At 46.4% G+C, this 15,918-nt stretch overlaps 1 protein-coding gene across 3 annotated transcripts in view; it reads right to left on the reverse strand.

The window, feature by feature from the left end:
• Nucleotides 1-5,140, reverse strand: part of SLC9A6 (solute carrier family 9 member A6) — a 48,822-nt gene extending 43,682 nt beyond the window's left edge. For all 3 annotated transcript variants that reach the window (XM_073641297.1, XM_073641296.1, XM_073641295.1), the window contains exon 1: nt 4,830-5,140. In XM_073641297.1, coding sequence (XP_073497398.1) covers nt 4,830-5,100 — 271 coding nt within the window. In that variant the 5' untranslated portion in view covers nt 5,101-5,140. The remainder of the gene's footprint in view (nt 1-4,829) is intronic.
• Between the last annotated feature and the right edge of the window lie 10,778 nt (nt 5,141-15,918).

Raw genomic sequence — 15,918 nt, forward strand, 5'->3', positions numbered from 1 at the left:
AATCTGAGCCGTCACACTACTGAGATCCTGTAATTTTCTTTCATTATGAACCCTAGGGGATTTCCGTGAGTTTGGCTGCAAGAAGAAATGCAGCTCAGCTTTAGCAGGATATTTATGTGTATTTACAATGGGGGTAATGACAATTCCTGCCCATATGTTCTGGGGGGTCCACCTGTTGGAATCCCTCTTTATGTATCAGAAATGAAAGCCACTCCTGCACTTGTAGTGCTACATTTCACCTACAACAGCGCAGATAGAGGGATAAGAATTGATCATAGGAGGTTAGACAGGACAGACCACATAGATCAGATGCCAGCTTTTCTAATGCCCTCATAGGCATAGACTTATAATGTCCGCAAGTTGCTTCTGAAGACACAAAAATGGTTAAAGCACTTAAAGGGAATCTGTCAGCAGGTTTTTGCTATGTAATCTGAGGACAGCATGAGGTAGGGGTTAAAACACAGATTTCAGTGATGTGTCACTTAGGCTGTGTGCTGTGGTTTACTTACAATGAAGGTCTTATCACCAGGACATTATCATTGTGCAGACTAGCTGGCACGCGCTTGCTAGTCCGACTCCGCCCCCTACTGCGATACAGCTAAAAATGCTGATTGTGTCACAACTGCTGCACCCAGCACTGGAATCAGGGTCTCTTTCTCTACATTATGCTGCTCTCAGATGAGGTAGCAAAAAAATGGCGACAGATGCCCTTTAATATACTGTGCACTGAACCAAAGGTGTTTTTTAGGCCCAGTACCCTGACACAATGAATCCCACACAGTGGTATAAAGAACACTGCCACTGGTGTATGATGTAGTGGCCGGGGGTACATACTTTTGAGCAATTTATCACACAAAGAAAAAAATAAATTGGTAATTTTTGGGGGTAGGGTTTAACTGGGATGATGTCATTAAGACAACTTATTTTCATATGCCCTCAAAATGAATATCATAGCCATAGACAAGAAGTAGAGAGGACCGCCTCTGCAAAAATCAGCTCCTGCTCTCCTGGACTTGGCACTGCCATGTACTACAGAACAGGTGCCCACTCGCTGGCACAAAGTGAGGAGCAGAAACAAAATGCTTTGCCAAGTTTAATGCCAGTGGCTTATGCCGACGACTCCAGCTTATAAGCCCTATTAGAGCATTTCAACTTTATACAGGGGTCCTCTCTTTGGGACCCTCCCTCTAAGAGCCACGAGAGCTGGCAGAACAGAGACATCCTGCATCTGAATGAGCGTTAAGTAACACTAAGGGCCAATTCATCACATTTTTTTTAAGTAATTTTTTTTTTTGTATCTTGTGGGATCCGTTGCCGCTTTTTGCGCCAAATTGTTAAAAAAGATTCATGAATTTTTTTGCAAAATAAAAAAAAAATGCTCTTTTTTTTTTTTTAGTCATTAACCTGTTTTGAGACATTTTAGCACTAAATGACACAAAATTTGCAAAAAATTCAGATGTACATAAAATAACTCTGGGGGAGGGAATGGGTGGGGGATAGTAGCTGCGCAAAAATAAAAAAGTCGCAGTTGACGATTAAGCCAAATCATCTGGAAATCCCAAACCCTGGCCATAATAGACTTTTTAAAAAGGCGCAAATTAAAAAAAATATATATACATAAGGTGCAAATGAAAAACACCAAAAACTAGACAACAAATGGTGCAAATGTTGTAATGAAGTGGGCCCTACATGCCAGCACTGGTTATGGGTTCCCCCTCTGCAGCTTTCCGGAGTTCCCCTTGATCTGATGGCTTTGGCGGCTTCTTTTTGAGGGCTTGGATATGGATGAGGATGCACTGTGTAGACAGTTTTAGGGGGGCAGTCTAATAAACTTTTTATTATGACAGTCATTGACCTGCTATAACAGACTTGTTGGCACACGGTGATCGTAACCTGAGTTAGGACGAGGCTTACATCCCGGGGGGCTAATCGGCAGCTTTCTGGTGAATATTCACCCAGAAGTAAATTGACAAGAAACACGTGAAATGGAAACTATTAAGAGATTGTACTATTGACTTTCAGTCACAGAACAAGGACGTCCTTTATTGTACGATAAGTTAACAAATCATATTACACCGAAATCCAAACATCCCATGTACACACATAAACCCCTGCATTGTGTGAAGGCTATGTACACATCCAGAAACGGTTTCATTCTCTCTATGCCTATATAAAATAATGCACATAAGGATTTACTGTTTTGTGTCCACAGCTCCTAAGCACACGATGCATCTCCATGGTAACAGATAAAGGCTGTGCAGTCTGATCCTGCGCTGTGTTACCTTCTATCTGGCTAGCTTACTACATTATCACAAAGGAGGGACAAGTGGAAGAAAGTAGGAGAATGCAGGATGACACAGCACAGATGTGTTTGCTGTCTGTTTCCATGGAGACGCATAAGCAGCAGAAAAGCTGCAGACCCAAAACGGTGAGAAATATGTAAGATCATGGAGTAAATTTGGATCATTTTTCAATGTAGATATTTTGGAATAATGTGGTTGTGAAGCTGAAGACCAGACAGAGTGACAAGACCAGAGCCCTGCGGACCTCCTACTACCGGCGGCATCCACGGCGCCTCTTCTGATCCGGCTTTGTGGCTGGGATAATTAGACACCAGTGGCTGGTACATAGCCTGTACCTGTGGCCGGCATGTAGTATTACAGGAGTACCTGTGCCTGGCATGTATTATTACAGGAGTACCTGTGACTGGCGTGTATTATTACAGGGGTACCTGTGACTGGCGTGTAGTATTACAGGAGTACCTGTGACTGGCGTGTATTATTACAGGAGTACCTGTGCCTTGCATGTATTATTACAGGAGTACCTGTGACTGGCGTGTATTATTACAGGAGCACCTGTGACTGGCGTGTAGTATTACAGGAGTACCTGTGCCTGGCGTGTATTATTACAGGAGTACCTGTGGCTGCCGTGTATTATTACAGGAGTACCTGTGGCTGCCGTGTATTATTACAGGAGTACCTGTGGCTGCCGTGTATTATTACAGGAGTACCTGTGACTGGCGTGTATTATTACAGGAGTACCTGTGACTGGCGTGTATTATTACAGGAGTACCTGTGGCTGCCGTGTATTATTACAGGAGTACCTGTGACTGGCGTGTATTATTACAGGAGTACCTGTGGCTGCCGTGTATTATTACAGGAGTACCTGTGACTGGCGTGTATTATTACAGGAGTACCTGTGGCTGCCGTGTATTATTACAGGAGTACCTGTGGCTGCCGTGTATTATTACAGGAGTACCTGTGACTGGCGTGTATTATTACAGGAGTACCTGTGGCTGCCGTGTATTATTACAGGAGTACCTGTGACTGGCGTGTATTATTACAGGAGTACCTGTGCCTTGCATGTATTATTACAGGAGTACCTGTGACTGGCGTGTATTATTACAGGAGCACCTGTGACTGGCGTGTAGTATTACAGGAGTACCTGTGGCTGGCGTGTAGTATTACAGGAGTACCTGTGGCTGGCGTGTAGTATTACAGGAGTACCTGTGACTGGCGTGTAGTATTACAGGAGTACCTGTGGCTGCCGTGTATTATTACAGGAGTACCTGTGACTGGCGTGTATTATTACAGGAGTACCTGTGGCTGGCGTGTAGTATTACAGGAGTACCTGTGGCTGGCGTGTAGTATTACAGGAGTACCTGTGGCTGGCGTGTAGTATTACAGGAGTACCTGTGGCTGGCGTGTAGTATTACAGGAGTACCTGTGACTGGCGTGTAGTATTACAGGAGTACCTGTGACTGGCGTGTAGTATTACAGGAGTACCTGTGACTGGCGTGTAGTATTACAGGAGTACCTGTGGCTGGCGTGTAGTATTACAGGAGTACCTGTGGCTGGCGTGTAGTATTACAGGAGTACCTGTGGCTGGCGTGTAGTATTACAGGAGTACCTGTGACTGGCGTGTAGTATTACAGGAGTACCTGTGACTGGCGTGTAGTATTACAGGAGTACCTGTGACTGGCGTGTAGTATTACAGGAGTACCTGTGACTGGCTTGTAGTATTACAGGAGTACCTGTGACTGGCGTGTATTATTACAGGAGTACCTGTGGCTGGCGTGTAGTATTACAGGAGTACCTGTGACTGGCGTGTAGTATTACAGGAGTGCCTTTGGCTGGCGTGTAGTATTACAGGAGTTCCTGTGACTGGCGTGTATTATTACAGGAGTACCTGTGGCTGGCGTGTAGTATTACAGGAGTACCTGTGACTGGCGTGTAGTATTACAGGAGTACCTGTGGCTGGCGTGTAGTATTACAGGAGTACCTGTGACTGGCGTGTAGTATTACAGGAGTACCTGTGACTGGCGTGTATTATTACAGGAGTACCTGTGGCTGGCGTGTAGTATTACAGGAGTACCTGTGACTGGCGTGTAGTATTACAGGAGTGCCTTTGGCTGGCGTGTAGTATTACAGGAGTACCTGTGACTGGCGTGTATTATTACAGGAGTACCTGTGGCTGGCGTGTAGTATTACAGGAGTACCTGTGACTGGCGTGTAGTATTACAGGAGTACCTGTGGCTGGCGTGTAGTATTACAGGAGTACCTGTGACTGGCGTGTAGTATTACAGGAGTGCCTTTGGCTGGCATATGGCACTTTTGGGGTTTTTGCAGCCATACTATACATACTGTAGCACATATCTGTAGCACAGGCCATGCACAGCACTTGCCCCAGGTCAGCCCTGGGCAGTCACTGCCGGTCACCTCCATTGTCTGGGGTGGGTGCAGGGGCATGACGCCAGGCAGGACTGGTGGCAGTGACTGACCAGCCATCGCCCCCCTCCTGCACTGCCCCCGCCCCGGGCTGCCACCTACCATAGATCATGGCCAGGCCAGTCTCATGGAGGAAACGAAACCTGCGGTGCTTGAACAGCCAGATGGTGAGGATGGTGAGGGTGAGCAGCAGGATGAAGATCAGCAGGTTGGTGCTGTCCAGCCGGTGAATGGCCTCCACCTGCTTCTCCGTCACGATGTCCTCCATGGCGCTGTCCTCTGCCCAACACAGACCTATAATAAACAACAAGGGCACTGCCAGCCAGGGACCCGTGCCCCGGGAGCCCGGCACCACCGGACCGCAAGGCGCCATGACAGGGGCCGGTCTGCCTGGCAGAGTCCTCCCAGACAATGAGTCACAGCAGCAGCTGCCGCCCCCTACAGGAGGAGGAGAGGCTCTACAACCGGTGCCCGCAGCACAGTTACTGCACGTAGCACAGTTACTGCACACCGGGGAGTATATACTCTATACAGACACTACACACCGGGGAGTATATACTATATACAGTCACTGCATACCGGGGAGTATATACTGTATACAGTCACTGCACACCGGGGAGTATATACTCTATACAGACACTACACACCGGGGAGTATATACTGTATACAGTCACTGCACACCGAGGAGTATATACTGTATACAGTCACTGCATACCGGGGAGTATATACTGTATACAGTCACTGCATACCGGGGAGTATATACTGTATACAGTCACTGCATACCGGGGAATATATACTGTATACAGTCACTGCATACCGGGGAGTATATACTATATACAGACACTACACACCGGGGAGTATATACTGTATACAGTCACTGCATACCGGGGAGTATATACTGTATACAGTCACTGCATACCGGGGAGTATATACTGTATACAGTCACTGCATACCGGGGAGTATATACTCTATACAGACACTACACACCGGGGAGTATATACTGTATACAGTCACTGCATACCGGGGAGTATATACTGTATACAGTCACTGCATACCGGGGAGTATATACTCTATACAGACACTACACACCGGGGAGTATATACTGTATACAGTCACTGCACACCGGGGAGTATATACTGTATACAGTCACTGCATACCGGGGAGTATATACTGTATACAGTCACTGCATACCGGGGAGTATATACTGTATACAGTCACTGCATACCGGGGAGTATATACTATATACAATCACTGCACACCGGGGAGTATATACTGTATACAGTCACTGCATACCGGGGAGTATATACTATATACAGTCACAGCACACCAGGGAGTATATACTATATACGGTCACTGCATACCGGGGAGTATATACTGTATACAGTCACTGCATACCGGGGAGTATATACTGTATACAGTCACTGCATACCGGGGAGTATATACTGTATACAGTCACTGCATACCGGGGAATATATACTGTATACAGTCACTGCATACCGGGGAGTATATACTATATACAGTCACAGCACACCGGGGAGTATATACTATATACAGTCACTGCATACCGGGGAATATATACTATATACAGTCACAGCACACCGGGGAGTATATACTGTACACAATCACTGCACACCGGGGAGTATATACTGCATACAGTCACTACACACCGGGGAGTATATACTGTATACAGTCACTGCACACCGGGGAGTATATACTATATACAGTTACTGCACACCGGGGAGTATATGCTGTATACAATCACTGCACACCGGGGAGTATATACTGTATACAGTCACTACACACCGGGGAGTATATACTGTATACAGTCACTGCATACCGGGGAGTATATACTGTATACAGTCACTGCACACCGGGGAGTATATACTGTATACAGTCACTACACACCGGGCAGTATATACTGTATACAGTCACTGCATACCGGGGAGTATATACTGTATACAGTCACTGCACACCGGGGAGTATATACTATATACAGCCACTGCACACCGGGTAGTATATACTGTATACAGTCACTGCACACCGGGGAGTATATACTGTATACAGTCACTGCACACCGGGGAGTATATACTGTATACCGTCACTGCACACTGGGGAGTATATACTGTATACAGTCACTGCACACCGGGGAGTATATACTGTATACAGTCACTGCATACCGGGGACTATATACTGTATACAGTCACTGCACACTGGGGAGTATATACTGCATACAGTCACTGCATACCGGGGAGTATATACTATATACAGTCACTGCATACCGGGGAGTATATACTGTATACAGTCACTGCATACCGGGGAGTATATACTGTATACAGTCACTGCATACCGGGGAGTATATACTATATACAGTTACTGCACACCGGGGAGTATATACTGTATACAGTCACTGCATACCGGGGAGTATATACTGTATACAGTCACTGCATACCGGTAAGTATATACTGTATACAGTCACTGCACACCGGGGAGTATATACTATATACAGTTACTGCACACCGGGGAGTATATACTATATACAGTTACTGCACACCGGGGAGTATATACTGTATACAGTCACTGCATACCGGGGAGTATATACTGCATACAGTCACTGCACACCGGGGAGTATATACTATATACAGTTACTGCACACCGGGGAGTATATACTGTATACAATCACTGCACACCGGGGAGTATATACTGTATACAGTCACTACACACCGGGGAGTATATACTGTATACAGTCACTGCATACCGGGGAGTATATACTGTATACAGTCACTGCACACCGGGGAGTATATACTGTATACAGTCACTACACACCGGGGAGTATATACTGTATACAGTCACTGCATACCGGGGAGTATATACTGTATACAGTCACTGCACACCGGGGAGTATATACTATATACAGCCACTGCACACCGGGGAGTATATACTGTATACAGTCACTGCACACCGGGGAGTATATACTATATACAGTCACTGCACACCGGGGAGTATATACTGTATACAGTCACTGCACACCGGGGAGTATATACTGTATACTGTCACTGCACACCGGGGAGTATATACTGTATATAGTCACTTCACACCGGGGAGTATATACTATATACAGTCACTGCACACCGGGAAGTATATACTATATACAGTCACTACACACCGGGGAGTATATACTGTATACAGTCACTGCACACCGGGGAGTATATACTGTATACAGTCACTGCACACCGGGGAGTATATACTGTATACAGTCACTGCATACCGGGGAGTATATACTATATACAGTCACTGCATACCGGGGAGTATATACTGTACACAGTCACTGCAGACCGAGGAGTATATACTATATACAGTCACTGCACACCGGGGAGTATATACTGTATACAGTCACTGCACACTATATACAGTCACTGCATACCGGGGAGTATATACTGCTTACAGTCACTGCATACCGGGGAGTATATACTGTATACAGTCACTGCATACCGGAGAGTATATACTATATACAGTCACTGCACACCGGGGAGTATATACTGTATACAGTCACTGCATACCGGGGAGTATATACTGTATACAGTCACTGCATACCGGGGAGTATATAATGTATACAGTCACTGCATACCGGGGAGTATATACTATATACAGTCACTGCACACCGGGGAGTATATACTGTATACAGTCACTGCATACCGGGGAGTATATACTGTATACAGTCACTGCACACCGGGGAGTATATACTGTATACAGTCACTGCACACCGGGGAGTATATACTGTATATAGTCACTTCACACCGGGGAGTATATACTATATACAGTCACTGCACACCGGGGAGTATATACTATATACAGTCACTGCACACCGGGGAGTATATACTGTATACAGTCACTGCATACCGGGGAGTATATACTGTATACAGTCACTGCATACCGGGGAGTATATACTGTATACAGTCACTGCAGACTGAGGAGTATATACTATATACAGTCACTGCACACCGGGAAGTATATACTGTATACAGTCACTGCACACTATATACAGTCACTGCATACCGAGGAGTATATACAGTATACAGTCACTGCATACCGGAGAGCATATACTGTATACAGTCACTGCATACCGGGGAGTATATACTATGTACAGTCACTGCACACCGGGGAGTATATACTGTATACAGTCACTGCATACCGGGGAGTATATACTGTATACAGTCACTGCATATCGGGGAGTATATACTGTATACAGTCACTACACACCGGGGAGTATATACTATATACAGTCACTGCATACCGGGGAGTATATACTGTATACAGTCACTGCATACCGGGGAGTATATACTATATACAGTCACAGCACACCGGGGAGTATATACTGTATACAGTCACTGCATACCGGGGAGTATATACTATATACAGTCACAGCACACCGGGGAGTATATACTGTACACAATCACTGCACACCGGGGAGTATATACTGTATACAGTCACTACACACCGGGGAGTATATACTGTATACAGTCACTGCACACAGGGGAGTATATACTATATACAGTTACTGCACACCGGGGAGTATATACTGTATACAATCACTGCACACCGGGGAGTATATACTGTATACAGTCACTACACACCGGGGAGTATATACTGTATACAGTCACTGCATACCGGGGAATGTACACTGTATACAGTCACTGCATACCGGGGAGTATATACTGTATACAGTCACTGCACACCGGGTAGTATATACTGTATACAGTCACTACACACCGGGGAGTATATACTGTATACAGTCACTGCATACCGGGGAGTATATACTGTATAAAGTCACTGCACACCGGGGAGTATATACTATATACAGTCACTGCACACCGGGGAGTATATACTGTATACGGTCACTGCACATCGGGGAGTATATACTGTATACAGTCACTGCACACCGGGGAGTATATACTGTATACAGTCACTGCATACCGGGGAGTATATACTGTATACAGTCACTGCATACCGGGGAGTATATACTATATGCAGTCACTGCATACCGGGGAGTATATACTGTATACAGTCACTGCAGACTGAGGAGTATATACTATATACAGTCACTGCACACCGGGGAGTATATACTGTATACAGTCACTGCACACTATATACAGTCACTGCATACCGAGGAGTATATACAGTATACAGTCACTGCATACCGGGGAGTATATACTGTATACAGTCACTGCACACTATATACAGTCACTGCATACCGAGGAGTATATACAGTATACAGTCACTGCATATCGGGGAGTATATACTGTATACAGTCACTGCATACCGGGGAGTATATACTATATACAGTCACTGCACACCGGGGAGTATATACTGTATACAGTCACTGCATACCAGGGAGTATATACTGTATACAGTCACTACACACCGGGGAGTATATACTATATACAGTCACTGCATACCGGGCAGTATATACTGTATACAGTCACTGCATACCGGGGAGTATATACTATATACAGTCACAGCACACCGGGGAGTATATACTATATACAGTCACTGCATAACGGGGAGTATATACTATATACAGTCACAGCACACCGGGGAGTATATACTGTACACAATCACTGCACACCGGGGAGTATATACTGTATACTGTCACTACACACCGGGGAGTATATACTGTATACAGTCACTGCACACAGGGGAGTATATACTATATACTGTTACTGCACACCGGGGAGTATATACTGTATACAATCACTGCACACCGGGGAGTATATACTGTATACAGTCACTACACACCGGGGAGTATATACTGTATACAGTCACTGCATACCGGGGAGTATATACTGTATACAGTCACTGCACACCGGGGAGTATATACTGTATACAGTCACTACACACCGGGGAGTATATACTGTATACAGTCACTGCATACCGGGGAGTATATACTGTATACAGTCACTGCACACCGGGGAGTATATACTATATACAGTCACTGCACACCGGGGAGTATATACTGCATACAGTCACTGCACACCAGGGAGTATATACTATATACAGTGTAGCGCCGGCGTCCCTGCCCTCTGTTAGGCAGGGATGCTGTTCCCCTCACCTCTCTGCTCCGTCCCCGGCATCCTCCTCCCGCTCTGCTGGCAGCGCGCGCTCCTTCCCGGTCACTGTGCTTAGGGCGCGCGCGCGCGCTCTCTCTCCCTCTTAAAGGGGCTGCGCGCGCCATCCTAAGGAGTCCCCGGCCAATGGCCGGAGGACTTCACCATATATAAGGCACCTCCTCCAAAATGGAGGTGCCCGAGCAATGTTGTTGCACTGTTCACTACTCTGCTTCAGCCCTCAGGTCCCGTTGCCAGTTACCTGCCAGATACCTGCCAGATTCCTGCCTGATTATCTGCTACCTGCCTGCTAGTCTGAGGTCCGACGGTCTGCCTTACTACTCCTGTCAGTCTGTCTAAGGACCAGCCTGCCCGCTCACCTGGGAGCGCACATCAGCCACCTGCCTGCTTGCCTGAGGTCCGACGGTCTGCCTTCCAACTCCTGTCAGTCTGTCTAAGGACCAGCTTGCCCGCTCACCTGGGAGCACACATCTGCTACCTGCCTGCTAGCCTACCTGGAGGCTCCGCCGTCACGTGCTGTGACCACCTGCCTGTCCAGTGACTCCTGCCCGCTCACCTGGGAGCGCTCATCTGCTGCCTGTCTGCTAGCCTACCTGGAGGCTCTGCCGTCACGTGCTGTGACCACCCGCCTGTCCAGAGATTTCTGCCCGCTCACCTGGGAGCGCTCATCTGCCGCCTGTCTGTTGGTCTTCCTGGAGGCTCCGCCATCACATGCTGTGACCACCCGTTCATCCAGAGACTCTCGCCTGCTCACCTGGGAGCTCACGTCTATCATCAGCCGCCACAGGTCGTACCAACCCTTTACCCAGAGACTGCCCCGGTCACTTGCCGTGACCATCTGCCCGTTCATTCAGAGACTGCCCCGGTCACTTGCCGTGACCATCTGCCCGTTCATTCAGAGACTGCCCCGGTCACTTGCCGTGACCATCTGCCCGTTCATCCAGAGACTGCCCCGGTCACTTGCCGTGACCATCTGCCCGTTCATCCAGAGACTGCCCCGGTCACTTGCCGTGACCATCTGCCCGTTCATCCAGAGACTGCCCCGGTCACTTGCCGTGACCATCTGCCCGTTCATCCAGAGACTGCCCCGGTCACTTGCCGTGACCATCTGCCCGTTCATCCAGAGACTGCCCCGGTCACTTGCCGTGACCATCTGCCCGTTCATCCAGAGACTGCCCCGGTCACTTGCCGTGACCTCCAGCCCGTTCACTCTGAGACTGTCCCGGTCACCTGCTGTGACTTCCTGCCCGTCTTCCCTGGTCGCCACCAGCTCCCTTACAAGGACCGCCCCCTTGTATAGTAGCTCAGAGGTTCCGCCTCCCAGACCCGTTACATACAGTCACTGCACACCGGGGAGTATATACTGTATACAGTCACTGCACAACGGGGAGTGCATACTATATACAGTCACTGCACACCGGGGAGTGTATACTGTATACAGTCACTGCACACCGGGGAGTGTATACTGTATACAGTCACTGCACACCGGGGAGTGTATACTGTATACAGTCACTGCACACCGGGGAGTGTATACTGTATACAGTCACTGCACACCGGGGAGTGTATACTGTATACAGTCACTGCACACCGGGGAGTATATGCTGTATACAGTCACTACACACCAGGGAGTATATACTATATACAGTCACTGCATACCGGGGAGTATATGCTGTATACAGTCACTGCACACCGGTGAGTATATGCTGTATACAGTCACTGCACACCGGGGAGTATATACTGTATACAGTCACTGCATACCGGGGAGTATATACTGTATACAGTCACTGCACACCGGGGAGTATAAACTATATACAGTCACTGCACACTGAGGAGTATATACTATATACAGTCACTGCACACTGGGGAGTATATACTGTATACAGTCACTGCACACCGGGGAGTATATACTACATACAGTCACTGCATACCGGGGAGTATATACTGTATACTGTCACTTATGTTAGAAACAAAGAGAGAAATAAACGATCAAAAAGCCATAGATATATAAATGTATCAAAAATATATATATTTTTGATACATTTATATATCTATGGCTTTTTGATCGTTTATTTCTCTCTTTGTTTCTAACATATGTTTTGCTTACGATTTAGCCTATTATATGTCCACATCCTAGTAGTCCTGGATATGAAAATACTTATTGAGCATAATATTGATGACTCCCATATGGGACATAAACTACTACTACGTCCATGAACTGTATGTATTATGTATACTGTCACTGCACACTGGGGAGTATATACTGTATACAGTCACTGCACACCGGGGAGTATATGCTGTATACAGTCACTGCATACCGGGGAGTATATACTGTATACAGTCACTGCACACCGGGGAGTATATACTATATACAGTCACTGCACACTGAGGAGTATATACTATATACAGTCACTGCACACCGGGGAGTATATACTGTATACAGTCACTGCACACCGGGGAGTATATACTACATACAGTCACTGCACACCGGGGAGTATATACTGTATACTGTCACTGCACACTGGGGAGTATATACTGTATACAGTCACTGCACACTGGGGAGTATATACTGTATACAGTCACTGCACACCGGGGAGTATATACTGTATACAGTCACTGCTTACCGGGGAGTATATACTGTATACAGTCACTGCAGACCGGGGAGTATATACTGTATTCATTCAATGCACACCGGTGAGTATATACTGTATACAGTCACTGCACAACGGGGAGTATATAGTATATACTATATACAGTCACTACACACCGGGGAGTATATACTGTATACAGTCACTGCACACCGGGGAGTATATAGTATATACTATATACAGTCACTGCACACCGGGGAGTATATACTGTATACAGTCACTGCGAACCGGGGAGTATATACTATATGCAGTCACTGCATATCGGGGAGTATATACTGTATACAGTCACTGCACACTGAGGAGTATATACTATATACAGTCACTGCACACCGGGGAGTATATACTGTATACAGTCACTACACACCGGGGAGTATATACAGTCACTGCACAATGGGGAGTATATACTATATTCAGTCACTGCACACCGGGGAGTATATACTATATACAGTCACTGCATACCGAGGAGTATATACTACATACAGTCACTGCACACCGGGGAGTATATACTATATTCAGTCACTGCACACCGGGGAGTATATACTATATACAGTCACTGCATACCGAGGAGTATATACTGTATACAATCACTGCACACCGGGGAGTATATACTGTATACAGTCACTGCACACCGGGGAGTATATACTATATACAGTCACTGCATACCGGGGAGTATATACTGCATACAGTCACTGCACACCGGGGAGTATATACTATATACAGTTACTGCTCACCGGGGAGTATATGCTGTATACAATCACTGCACACCGGGGAGTATATACTGTATACAGTCACTACACACCGGGGAGTATATACTGTATACAGTCACTGCATACCGGGGAGTATATACTGTATACAATCACTGCACACCGGGGAGTATATACTGTATACAGTCACTACACACCGGTGAGTATATACTGTATACAGTCACTGCATACCGGGGAGTATATACTGTATACAGTCACTGCATACCGGGGAGTATATACTGTATACAGTCACTGCACACCGGGGAGTATATACTGTATACAGTCACTGCACACCGGGGAGTATATGCTGTATACAATCACTGCACACCGGGGAGTATATACTGTATACAGTCACTACACACCGGGGAGTATATACTATATACAGTCACTGCACACCGGGGAGTATATACTGTATACAGTCATTGCACACCGAGGAGTATATACTGTATACTGTCACTGCACACCGGGGAGTATATACTGTATATAGTCACTTCACACCGGGGAGTATATACTGTATACAGTCACTGCACACCGGGGAGTATATACTATATACAGTCACTGCACACCGGGGAGTATATACTGTATACAGTCACTGCACACCGGGGAGTATATACTGTATACAGTCACTGCATACCGGGGAGTATATACAGTCACTGCATACCGGGGAGTATATACTATACACAGTCACTGCAGACCGAGGAGTATATACTATATACAGTCACTGCACACCGGGGAGTATATACTGTATACAGTCACTGCACACTATATACAGTCACTGCATACCGGGGAGTATATACTGCTTACAGTCACTGCATACCGGGGAGTATATACTGTATACAGTCACTGCATACCGGAGAGTATATACTATATACAGTCACTGCACACCGGGGAGTATATACTGTATACAGTCACTGCATACCGGGGAGTATATACTGTATACAGTCACTGCATACCGGGGAGTATATACTGTATACAGTCACTGCATACCGGGGAGTATATACTGTATACAGTCACTGCATACCGGGGAGTATATAATGTATACAGTCACTGCATACCGGGGAGTATATACTATATACAGTCACTGCACACCGGGGAGTATATACTGTATACAGTCACTGCATACCGGGGAGTATATACTGTATACAGTCACTGCACACTGGGGAGTATATACTGTATACAGTCACTTCACACCGGGGAGTATATACTGTATATAGTCACTTCACACCGGGGAGTATATACTATATACAGTCACTGCACACCGGGGATTATATACTGTATACAGTCACTGCACATCGGGGAGTATATACTGTATACAGTCACTGCACACCGGGGAGTATATACTGTATACAGTCACTGCACACTATATACAGTCACTGCATACCGAGGAGTATATACAGTATACAGTCACTGCATACCGGGGAGTATATACTGTATACAGTCACTGCATACCGGGGAGTATATACTATGTACAGTCACTGCACACCGGGGAGTATATACTGTATACAGTCACTGCATACCGGGGAGTATATACAGTCACTGCATATCGGGGAGTATATACTGTATACAGTCACTGCACACTGGGGAGTATATACTGTATACAGTCACTGCATATCGGGGAGTATATACTGTATACAGTCACTGCATACCGGGGAGTATATACTGTATACAGTCACTGCATATC

This window comes from Phyllobates terribilis, unplaced genomic scaffold (assembly GCF_046119375.1).
Source record: "Phyllobates terribilis strain yellow unplaced genomic scaffold, ASM4611937v1 Scaffold_7__3_contigs__length_470593459, whole genome shotgun sequence".
In the NCBI taxonomy this organism is placed as follows: domain Eukaryota; kingdom Metazoa; phylum Chordata; class Amphibia; order Anura; family Dendrobatidae; genus Phyllobates; species Phyllobates terribilis.